Genomic DNA, 12,746 nt, shown 5'->3' with positions numbered 1-12,746 from the left:
TCATCCATAGGAGTATTCATAGGAGATATAAAATCATCCATAGGAGTATTCATAGGAGATATCAAATCATCCATAGGAGTATTCATAGGAGATATCAAATCATCCATAGGAGTATTCATAGGGAATATCAAATCATCCATAGGATCATTCATAGGAGATATCAAATCATCCATAGGAGTATTCATATAGGATATAAAATCATCCATAGGAGTATTCATAGGAGATATCAAATCATCCATAGAAGTATTCATATGGAATATCAAATCATCCATAGGAGTATTCATAGGAGATATCAAATCATCCATATGAGTATTCATAGGAGATATCAAATCATCCATAGGAGTATTCATAGGAGATATCAAATCATCCATAGGAGTATTCATAGGGTATATCAAATCATCCATAGGAGTATTCATAGGAGATATCAAATCATCCATAGGAGTATTCATAGGGGATATCAAATCATCCATAGGAGTATTCATAGGAGATATCAAATCATCCATATGAGTATTCATAGGGTATATCAAATCATCCATAGGAGTATTCATAGGAGATATCAAATCATCCATAGGAGTATTCATAGGAGATATCACATCATCCATAGGAGTATTCATAGGGAATATCAAATCATCCATAGGAGTATTCATAGGAGATATCAAATCATCCATATGAGTATTCATAGGAGATATCAAGTCATCCATAGGAGTATTCATAGGGTATATCAAATCATCCATAGGAGTATTCATAGGAGATATCACATCATCCATAGGAGTATTCATAGGGAATATCAAATCATCCATAGGAGATATCAAATCATCCATAGAAGTATTCATATGGAATATCAAATCATCCATAGGAGTATTCATAGGGGGTATAAAATCATCCATAGGAGTATTCATAGGAGATATCACATCATCCATAGGAGTATTCATATGGAATATCAAATCATCCATAGGAGTATTCTTTTAGACAACATGAAAAGGGGTCACAGTGAGTCTAAAAGATAGATAGTGTCTTTTAGGCCTATTAATGAAGCATAAACTACTACTACATGGGAAAGGCTACATGTGTGATTATTCATGCTATGCCATGGGGTGCTACATTAGTGTTAAGGGTTACAATATAGAGGATGATCTAATTGGAACAAGGTGAACACAGAGGTTTTAGTTAGTGAATATGGGGAGGGGGCGAATGAGGGTGTGCAGAGCATTAGTAGCATACTTCTATCACCGTGCGGTTAAAACACCTGACTTCACCTTAAATACTTTTTGTCCGTTGCCTTTTGTTTGCCATCTCCCTTGTCCTTGGCCGTGAGACATACTAGTCTACTTTCTCACAAACAGACAAGCAGGTAGATAACGTTAGACAGATGCCAAGCTGCGTGACCAGTAATAACGGTGAAGAGAAGAAGTAGGAGGGGACAGGGACACCACCCGTTCCCGCGTTCCCAGTGAATTCCTCTGCTTTTGCCTGGCGCGTGCCAGCACATTTAGTCATTCAGTCAGAGCTCCGATACACACTCTACCAGAGAGAGAGAGAGAGAGAGAGAGAGAGCAGAGAGAGAGAGAGAGAGAGAGAGAGAGAGAGAGAGAGAGAGAGAGAGAGCGAGAGAGAGAGAGAGAGAGAGAGAGAGAGAGAGAGAGAGAGAGAGAGAGAGAGAGAGAGAGAGAGAGAGAGAGAGAGAGAGAGAGAGAGAGAGAGAGAGAGAGAGAGAGAGAGAGAGAGAGAGAGAGAGAGAGAGAGAGAGAGAGAGAGAGAGAGAGAGAGAGAGAGAGAGAGAGAGAGAGAGAGAGAGAGAGAGAGAGAGAGAGAGAGAGAGAGAGAGAGAGAGAGAGAGAGAGAGAGAGAGAGAGAGAGAGAGAGAGAGAGAGAGTTCATTTTTATTGTTTATTTGACTTTTGTATATTATCTACCTCACTTGCTTTGGCAATGTTAACACATGTTTCCCATGCCAATAAAGCCCATTGAATTGAGAGTAGAGAGAGAGAGAGAGAGAGAGAGAGAGAGAGAGAGAGAGAGAGAGAGAGCAGGCAGAGAGCTCTCGGGAAACGTAACCACCACTCTATCTTCCCCGCGTAAAACCAGAGTGTCTAGATTGCTCTCTCCGACGGTGTCAAGTCTGTTGGAAGTCGAAGAGGAGAAACCGTTGGACTCTCACTGAACCAACTGCAAGCAACGAGGGAAATAGAAGAGTACGACTTGTTAAAATATTATCCGTCGGTTAGATGTAAAGGAGGCTATAGGGAGGCTGAAATCTAACTTGTGACATACTGAAGAAAATCCGAGTTTCTCTCTCCAGTTAGACCCGCTACCGGGGGTTAACACAACGGCTCCGTGTCGACATGGATAAAGTTAGACATTGGCTATTAGCTGCTATCAGCTTGCTGTTGACGGTTCGAGGAGAAGCCTATAAAGGTAAGACATTATATATGTTTTAATTTCTAAATGCAACCTGGTTTTCTGCGTTTAGAATCACGTCAGGTACGCTACGTTGTTACACCGGTGTTGTTCAGATGCTTTGTGTTTACATCGTGTCACACTTGACTTTTCTTTCATTCTTTGAAATCGGCCTAGCTTATTTAATTTGAGTTGGACCACAACAGTTCTGGATGCGTAGTGTTGAGCGGGTTGACAGTTAACGTTACTCGGCAGCCGTAATAACTTGTAATGTGATTAACCTGAAATGATCCTGCCACTTCGAAATGTAAGGGCTTCTATTTCCGTTACTTAGCCCAGTGTTGTTGTCAGGTGATTTGGTAACATGTTATCGTTTAAGACTTATTTGTGAACTCCGTAGGTAGAAATTGTTATGCTATGCATGCGTAAAGTGTTCCGGGTACGCTCGACATAGCGCTATCGATATCCCAATTCTGCTGCCTGAATTCTCAACTCAATTTATATTCAGGTTATAATCTAGAGTCAACCCAAACCCACACCGACCTGTTTTCGACCAAGTCGTGTTTTTTTGTTGTTGTTGACAATAATAGTCACATGAGTTTAGAGATGACAATGAGATAATAACCAACGCAATGAAGTTGCCACATCCAATAACTTTAATCAATGAGTTGGTTTTCAACATCATCGATATACAAAACTATAGGCTACTTGATATTTTATATGTTATTGATAACTTGTTGTGAAACAGGTCAATATGAACCGCCGTTCATTCCGTTAGTGGGCGACCGACATTAGCCTGTGAGTGCTTGACGAAACGGGCAGAGTGCGGGTAGCCACCCAATGCAATACAATACACCATTATATCGTGCGATCAGAGCTAATTGATTTTTACATTAAAGCAGTTTCATTTCTGTTTATTTAAAAAAATATATATAAATCGTTTTCACTGTGTAGTGAGGGAAGATACGTTTTATTGCGTTTACAACTCGCCAAATCAGCTGTCGTTCATCTGTCCGTGCTTTACGATAAAAACAAGTGCTTTATTTTTTAGCAGCCAGACAATAGAAAACGGACAGTCGAATGTATCCCGAGAAAACAAGATCTCATTTTTTCATAATTGTGTCACAATGAAGGTTTTCATTACTGTTATTTTCAGTAGGTTCAACCGTGTAACTTTAGGTCCATGTTTTTATATCGTATCATTGTATAGCCTAATGGTGTAATATGTTGAAGTAATTCATTTAAAATACAGTGGAAGTTCCACTTCCCAGAACTATCACATTTAAATCTATACATTTATATACACAAAAGTACATGAAAGTAAAACAACAAAATAATGTTTTTTTTCAGGTTTACCCTTCTTGCTATTTACACAGCGCCACACTAATGTCAGTATATTACTATCATAGAGGATACATGTTGTAGACGTGTAAAGTAAAGCTCATGGAAGTTCATTCTAATTGTATGGTAAAAGCTACAGTGTTCTCTCTACCCCTTTTACCCCGATGGGACTTAAAATGGTATTATTCGTCTCCTGAAAGGGGTCATTTTTGAGCAGTCTGGACAATAGATCTACTCTGTATGTTAGCAGGGCATTATGTTCATTCTGATCATCTTCATGAATAGTAAATGCAGAGACCGTGTTTTTAGTACTGTTTTAATGTTAGCCCTTTATCACGTTATTCACAAAAAAGCTTTCACGTTTAGGAGTAACGCAGAGCGGCAGGTAGCCTAGTGGTTAGAGCGTTGGACTAGTAACCGTAAGGTTGCAAGATTGAATCCTCTGAGCTGACAAGGTACAAATCTGTCGTTCTGCCCCTGAACAAGGCAGTTAACCCACTGTCCCTAGGCCGTCATTGAAAATAAGAATTTGTTCTTAACTGACTTGCCTAGTTAAATAAATGGTTTTCTACAGTCACTGGTTTAATAGATAACAATGTGTCTGAAGGTTTTGGACAGATAATGTTTTCATAAGGTTATAGATAGTACATTTAGTTAAGAGGGAAAGAGAGCAGAGAAGCCTGTCAGTTAGTTTTTGGTGCGTAGACTGATGCTGTGTGTGTTTGTGTTCGATAAGGTGAGGGTGTAGTTCCTCGGAAGGCCTGATGGGGGCAGCATGGTACACTTATTAGAGTCATCATCTGTTCTGCACTCAGAGTAAGAAGATCATAACGGCTTTGAGAGTGAGACCACAAGCCAGGTACATCGTGTTAGGTGTTATCTGGTGTGGGGTGAGCAACCACCGTTTCACCTTGGTGAAAAAAAGTTCATTCGGTTGTTTGTTCGACATCCTGTATTTCTCAGACTGTGGGGCGTATGGTTAACATTTTCAGTCAAGTAAGATTTACAAAATGCAACCAACTTTGAATGATACACACAAATTGATTAATGTCAACATCAGAAAAGCCAAACATTTCAAGACATCCCTCATCAAATGTTTCTGGAGTAATTTCAGTCCTTTCTATGTGAGGTTTATCAGTCTTGACTTGTGGTGTAAATTGGCAGCATGATGAAGGGAGTGTGTGTGTGTGTGTGTGTGTGTGTGTGTGTGTGTGTGTGTGTGTGTGTGTGTGTGTGTGTGTGTGTGTGTGTGTGTGTGTGTGTGTGTGTGTGTGTGTGTGTGTGTGTGTGTGTGTGAGTTTCAGTGTGTGTGTGAGTTTCAGTGTGTGTGCGTTGGTGTATTAGGGGGAGATTTATAGACGAGGTGTGCTACGCTCCAGGTTCCCCCTGGCACTCAGGTCGTCGATAAATGTGGTTCCTAATTGCATGAGTGTAAAGATATAAAGTAGGAACTAATCAATCAGAACTCCCCCTCTCCCCCCTGTCTCCTCTCCCCCCTGTCTCTCCCCCCTGGAGGCATCCCCTGTCTCCTCTCCCCCCTGTCTCCTCTCCCCCCTGTCTCCTCTCCCCCCTGGATGCATCCCCTCTCCTCTCCCCCCTGTCTCCTCTCCCCCCTGTCTCCTCCCTCCCCCTCTCTCCTCTCCCCCCTGGAAGCATCCCCTGTCTCCTCTCCCCCCTGTCTCCTCTCCCCTCCTGTCTCCTCTTCCCCCTGTCTCCTCTCCCCCCCTGTCTCCTCTCCCCTCCTGTCTCCTCTCCCCCCTGTCTCCTCTTCCCCCTGTCTCCTCTCCCCCCCTGTCTCCTCTCCCCCCTGGAAGCATCCCCTGTCTCCTCTCCCCCCTGTCTCCTCTCCCCTCCTGTCTCCTCTTCCCCCTGTCTCCTCTCCCCCCCTGTCTCCTCTCCCCTCCTGTCTCCTCTCCCCTCCTGTCTCCTCTCCCCCCTGTCTCCTCTCCCCCCTGTCTCCTCTCCCCCCTGTCTCCTCTCCCCCCCTGTCTCCTCTCCCCCCCTGTCTCCTCTCCCCCCCTGTCTCCTCTCCCCCCTGTCTCCTCTCCCCCCCTGTCTCCTCTCCCCCCTGTCTCCTCTCCCCCCCTGTCTCCTCTCCCCACTGGATACATCCCCTGTCTCCTCTCCCCCCCTGTCTCCTCTCCCCTCCTGTCTCCTCTCCCCCCTGTCTCCTCTTCCCCCTGTCTACTCTCCCCCCTGTCTACTCTCCCCCCCTGTCTACTCTCCCCCCCTGTCTCCTCTCCCCCCTGTCTCCTCTCCCCCCTGTCTCCTCTCCCCCCCTGTCTCCTCTCCCCACTGGATACATCCCCTGTCTCCTCTCCCCCCCTGTCTCCTCTCCCCTCCTGTCTCCTCTCCCCCCTGTCTCCTCTTCCCCCTGTCTCCTCTCCCCCCCTGTCTCCTCTCCCCCCCTGTCTCCTCTCCCCCCCTGTCTCCTCTCCCCCCCTGTCTCCTCTCCCCCCCTGTCTCCTCTCCCCCCCTGTCTCCTCTCCCCCCTGTCTCCTCTCCCCCCTTGTCTCCTCTCCCCCCTTGTCTCCTCTTCCCCCTGTCTCCTCTCCCCCCCTGTCTCCTCTCCCCCCCTGTCTCCTCTCCCCCCCTGTCTCCTCTCCCCACTGGATACATCCCCTGTCTCCTCTCCCCCCCTGTCTCCTCTCCCCTCCTGTCTCCTCTCCCCCCTGTCTCCTCTTCCCCCTGTCTCCTCTCCCCCCCTGTCTCCTCTCCCCCCCTGTCTCCTCTCCCCCCCTGTCTCCTCTCCCCCCCTGTCTCCTCTCCCCCCCTGTCTCCTCTCCCCCCCTGTCTCCTCTCCCCCCTGTCTCCTCTCCCCCCTTGTCTCCTCTTCCCCCTGTCTCCTCTCCCCCCCTGTCTCCTCTCCCCCCTGTCTCCTCTCCCCCCCTGTCTCCTCTCCCCCCCTGTCTCCTCTCCCCCCCTGTCTCCTCTCCCCCCCTGTCTCCTCTCCCCCCTGTCTCCTCTCCCCCCCTGTCTCCTCTCCCCCCTCTGTCTCCTCTTCCCCCTTGTCTCCTCTTCCCCCTGTCTCCTCTCCCCCCCTGTCTCCTCTCCCCCCCTGTCTCCTCTCCCCACTGGATGCATCCCCTGTCTCCTCTCCCCCCTGTCTCCTCTCCCCCTTGTCTCCTCTCCCCCCCTGTCTCCCCTCCCCCCTGGATGCATCCTAATACTCTAATGTGGTCTCCTCTCCCCCCTGGATGCATCCCCTGTCTCCTCTCCCCCCTGTCTCCTCTCCCCCCCCTGTCTCCTCTCCCCCCTGGATGCATCCTAATACTCTAATGTGGTCTCCTCTCCCCCTGGATGCATCCTAATACTCTAATGTGGTCTCCTCTCCCCCTGGCTGCATCCTAATACCCTAATGTGGTCTCCTCTCCCCCTGGATGCATCCTAATACTCTAATGTGGTCTCCTCTCCCCCTGGATGTATCTTAATACCCTAATGTGGTCTCCTCTCCCCCCTGGATGCATCCTAATACCCTAATGTGGTCTCCTCTCCCCCCTGGATGCATCCTAATACCCTAATGTGGTCTCCTCTCCCCCCTGGATGCATCCTAACACTCTAATGTGGTCTCCTCTCCACCTGGATGTATCCTAATACCCTAATGTGGTCTCCTCTCCCCCCTGGATGCATCCTAATACCCTAATGTGGTCTCCTCTCCCCCTGGCTGCATCCTAATACCCTAATGTGGTCTCCTCTCCCCCTGGATGTATCTTAATACCCTAATGTGGTCTCCTCTCCCCCCTGGATGTATCCTAATACCCTAATGTGGTCTCCTCTCCCCCTGGATGTATCTTAATACCCTAATGTGGTCTCCTCTCCACCTGGATGTATCCTAATACCCTAATGTGGTCTCCTCTCCCCCCTGGATGTATCTTAATACCCTAATGTGGTCTCCTCTCCCCCCTGGATGTATCCTAATACCCTAATGTGGTCTCCTCTCCCCCTGGATGTATCCTAATACCCTAATGTGGTCTCCTCTCCCCCTGGATGTATCTTAATACCCTAATGTGGTCTCCTCTCCTTGCCTTCACATGTTCAGGAAAAACTCTTTGTTCTCCTCCTAACATGCTGAAGCTGCTAAAGAGCTGTTTACCTTCCGTCTCTCCTGGCCTGTGATATCCCTATCAACTCTGTCTGTTTACCTTCCGTCTCTCCTGGCCTGTGATATCCCTATCAACTCTGTCTGTTTACCTTCCGTCTCTCCTGGCCTGTGATATCCCTGTCAACTCTGTCTGTTTACCTTGGTCTCTCCTGGCCTGTGATATCCCTGTCAACTCTTTCTGTTTACCTTCCGTCTCTCCTGGCCTGTGATATCCCTGTCAACTCTGTCTGTTTACCTTCCGTCTCTCCTGGCCTGTGATATCCCTATCAACTCTGTCTGTTTACCTTCCGTCTCTCCTGGCCTGTGATATCCCTGTCAACTCTGTCTGTTTACCTTCCGTCTCTCCTGGCCTGTGATATCCCTGTCAACTCTGTCTGTTTACCTTGGTCTCTCCTGGCCTGTGATATCCCTGTCAACTCTGTCTGTTTACCTTCCGTCTCACCTGGCCTGTGATATCCCTGTCAACTCTGTCTGTTTACCTTCCGTCTCTCCTGGCCTGTGATATCCCTATCAACTCTGTCTGTTTACCTTCCGTCTCTCCTGGCCTGTGATATCCCTATCAACTCTGTCTGTTTACCTTCCGTCTCTCCTGGCCTGTGATATCCCTGTCAACTCTTTCTGTTTACCTTCCGTCTCTCCTGGCCTGTGATATCCCTATCAACTCTGTCTGTTTACCTTCCGTCTCTCCTGGCCTGTGATATCCCTATCAACTCTGTCTGTTTACCTTCCGCCTCTCCTGGCCTGTGATATCCCTGTCAACTCTGTCTGTTTATCTTGGTCTCTCCTGGCCTGTGATATCCCTGTCAACTCTGTCTGTTTAACCAGGCACATTACATTACACACAGCTCAGAGCTGGAGTCTTTTGTTAGGTTAACTGCCTTCTCCCCTGCCCATGAAACATGCCTAGTTTTCTGATAGAGGTTAGCCGTGTGTTGGGGGTGGGGGTGCGTTTGTGTGTCTATCTGTGTGTGAAAGTGCGTTTGTGTGTGTGTGTGTGTGTGTGTGTGTGTGTGTGTGTGTGTGTGTGTGTGTGTGTGTGTGTGTGTGTGTGTGTGTGTGTGTGTGTGTGTGTGTATTGCAGAGTGACTGCTGCGGCGCAGACTGATAGTTTCCCTGTTGGTCGTCGTAGCGACCCGTTACGTTGACTAAAACGACAACGACAACACATCAGCTGTTTGAAGATAAAGATAAAACAAGAACCCCATTTGAAGTTTAGATATAATTGAGTTTGTTTTTTTACCATCCTATCCGTCTCAGAGATAATAGAGACTTTCCCCTGAAAGGTGTGTTGGCGGGTGGCAGGCAGATTCCATTGTTTGAGCCAGTGGACAAATGAAATTAAATATGCAAGCAGCAAGTTTTAAAACGGTTTCATCAACAGCAGAGGAAAACCTTGGTGCTTGGTGATTGATGACGGTACAAAGCAGAGTGAAGAGAGGAGAGTCTACATTTAGTTGCTTCTGTGTTCCCCCCCCCCCCCCCTGCTTTATTATAATTGATAAAAGGCAGGAAGTGGTGTCAGGAAGTGGTGTCAGGAAGTGGTGTCAGGAAGTGGTGTCAGGAAGTGGTGTCAGGAAGTGGTGTCAGGAAGTGGAGGATCCAGAGTGGCGGTTTAAGGCATCTCAGTGCTAGAGGCGTCACCTACAGACACCCTGGTTCAAACCTGGGCTGTATCACAACCGGCTGTGATCGGGAGTCCCGTAGGGCAGTGCACATTTGTGCCCAGCATCGTCCGGATTAGAGGGAGGGTTTGGCCGGGGTAGGCTATCATTGTGAAATAATAATGGGACCTCACGATACGATATTGTGACGATAATTAGGTGCCGATACGATATGTATTGTGATTCTCACAGTTCTCTATGAAGGATATTGTGATTTGATACTGCAAGTCTATTGTGATTTGATGAACATATTGGTCACCATATGTCTGTGAGAGAGAGAGAGAGAGAGAGAGAGAGAGAGAGAGAGAGAGAGAGAGAGAGAGAGAGAGAGAGAGAGAGAGAGAGAGAGAGAGAGAGAGAGAGAGAGAGAGAGAGAGACAGAGACAGAGACAGAGACAGAGACAGAGACAGAGACAGAGACAGAGAGAGAGAGAGAGAGAGAGAGAGAGAGAGAGAGAGAGAGAGAGAGAGAGAGAGAGAGAGAGAGAGAGAGAGAGAGAGAGAGAGAGAGAGACAGAGACAGAGACAGAGACAGAGACAGAGACAGAGACAGAGACAGAGACAGACAGACAGAGACAGACAGACAGACAGACAGACAGACAGACAGACAGACAGACAGACAGACAGACAGACAGACAGACAGACAGACAGACAGACAGACAGAGCCATGATAAAACTAGCCAGGGAAATAAAATAGTAGCTGAAACCATGTCACTATTTAAAAAGAAGATGGAGAACCACCTATTGGTGCGCTGGGAGTCGGGAAACAAGTTCAGGGAGTTTATCATTTAATAAACAAATGAACAAAATAAGAAACACGACCACCGCAAAGACAGGAAACTGGAACAGAAACAATGACGCCTGGGGAAGGAACCAAAGGGAGGGACATATATAGGGAAGGAACCAAAGGGAGTGACATATATAGGGAAGGAACCAAAGGGAGGGACAGATATAGGGAAGGAACCAAAGAGAGTGACAGATATAGGGAAGGAACCAAAGAGAGTGACATATATAGGGAAGGAACCAAAGGGAGTGACATATATAGAGAAGGAACCAAAGGGAGTGACATATATAGAGAAGGAACCAAAGGGAGGGACATATATAGAGAAGGAACCAAAGGGAGGGACATATATAGAGAAGGAACCAAAGAGAGTGACATATATAGAGAAGGAACCAAAGGGAGGGACATATATAGAGAAGGAACCAAAGGGAGTGACATATATAGGGAAGGAACCAAAGGGAGTGACATATATAGGGAAGGAACCAAAGGGAGGGACATATATAGGGAAGGAACCAAAGGGAGGGACATATATAGGGAAGGAACCAAAGAGAGGGACATATATAGGGAAGGAACCAAAGGGAGGGACATATATAGGGAAGGAACCAAAGGGAGGGACATATATAGGGAAGGAACCAAAGGGAGTGACATATATAGGGAAGGAACCAAAGGGAGTGACATATATAGGGAAGGAACCAAAGGGAGTGACATATATAGGGAAGGAACCAAAGGGAGGGACATATATAGGGAAGGAACCAAAGGGAGTGACATATATAGGGAAGGAACCAAAGGGGAGTGACATATATAGGGAAGGAACCAAATGGAGTGACATATATAGGGAAGGAACCAAAGAGAGTGACATAGATAGAGAAGGAACCAAAGGGAGTGACATATATAGGGAAGGAACCAAAGGGAGGGACATATATAGGGAAGGAACCAAAGGGAGGGACAGATATAGGGAAGGAACCAAAGAGAGTGACATATATAGAGAAGGAACCAAAGGGAGTGACAGATATAGGGAAGGAACCAAAGGGAGTGACATATATAGGGAAGGAACCAAAGGGAGGGACATATATAGGGAAGGAACCAAAGGGAGGGACATATATAGGGAAGGAACCAAAGGGAGTGACATATATAGGGAAGGAACCAAAGGGAGGGACATATATAGGGAAGGAACCAAAGGGAGGGACAGATATAGGGAAGGAACCAAAGAGAGTGACATATATAGAGAAGGAACCAAAGGGAGTGACAGATATAGGGAAGGAACCAAAGGGAGTGACATATATAGGGAAGGAACCAAAGGGAGGGACAGATATAGGGAAGGAACCAAAGAGAGTGACATATATAGGGAAGGAACCAAAGGGAGTGACATATATAGAGAAGGAACCAAAGGGAGTGACATATATAGGGAAGGAACCAAAGGGAGTGACATATATAGGGAAGGAACCAAAGGGAGGGACATATATAGGGAAGGAACCAAAGAGAGTGACATATATAGAGAAGGAACCAAAGGGAGGGACATATATAGAGAAGGAACCAAAGGGAGGGACATATATAGAGAAGGAACCAAAGAGAGTGACATATATAGAGAAGGAACCAAAGGGAGGGACATATATAGGGAAGGAACCAAAGGGAGTGACATATATAGGGAAGGAACCAAAGAGAGGGACATATATAGGGAAGGAACCAAAGGGAGGGACATATATAGGGAAGGAACCAAAGGGAGGGACATATATAGGGAAGGAACCAAAGGGAGTGACATATATAGGGAAGGAACCAAAGGGAGTGACATATATAGGGAAGGAACCAAAGGGAGGGACATATATAGGGAAGGAACCAAAGGGAGTGACATATATAGGGAAGGAACCAAAGGGAGTGACAGATATAGAGAAGGAACCAAAGGGAGTGACATATATAGGGAAGGAACCAAAGAGAGTGACATATATAGGGAAGGAACCAAAGAGAGTGACATATATAGGCCAGGAACCAAAGGGAGTGACAGATATAGGGAAGGTAATCAGGGAAGTGATGGAGTCCAGTAGAATTTGATGATGCGCAGGTGCGCGTAACGATGGTGACAGGTGCGCGTAACGATGGTGACAGGTGTGCGTAACGATGGTGAGAGGTGTGCGTAACGATGGTGACAGGTGTGCGTAACGATGGTGACAGGTGCGCGTAACGATGGTGACAGGTGTGCGTAACGATGGTGACAGGTGTGCGTAACGATGGTGACAGGTGCGCGTAACGATGGTGACAGGTGCGCGTAACGATGGTGACAGGTGCGCGTAACGATGGTGACAGGTGCGCGTAACGATGGTGACAGGTGTGCGTAACGATGGTGACAGGTGTGAGCGATAACGATGGTGACAGGTGTGCGTAACGATGGTGACAGGTGTGCGTAACGATGTCGACAGGTGCGCGTAACGATGGTGACAGGTGTGCGTAAGGATGGTGACAGGTGTGCGTA

General features: G+C 47.1%; 1 protein-coding gene across 1 annotated transcript in view; it reads left to right on the top strand.

The window, feature by feature from the left end:
• The first annotated feature begins 1,991 nt into the window (after positions 1-1,991).
• LOC139560627 (receptor-type tyrosine-protein phosphatase mu-like) overlaps positions 1,992-12,746 on the top strand; it is a 774,972-nt gene continuing 764,217 nt past the window's right edge. Inside the window, exon 1 of the mRNA XM_071377563.1 lies at positions 1,992-2,415. Coding sequence (XP_071233664.1) covers positions 2,343-2,415 — 73 coding nt within the window. The 5' untranslated portion in view covers positions 1,992-2,342. The remainder of the gene's footprint in view (positions 2,416-12,746) is intronic.

The sequence above is a fragment of the Salvelinus alpinus genome, chromosome 30 (genome assembly GCF_045679555.1).
Source record: "Salvelinus alpinus chromosome 30, SLU_Salpinus.1, whole genome shotgun sequence".
Lineage (NCBI taxonomy): Eukaryota > Metazoa > Chordata > Actinopteri > Salmoniformes > Salmonidae > Salvelinus > Salvelinus alpinus.
This window is presented reverse-complemented; position numbering and strand designations above follow the sequence as displayed.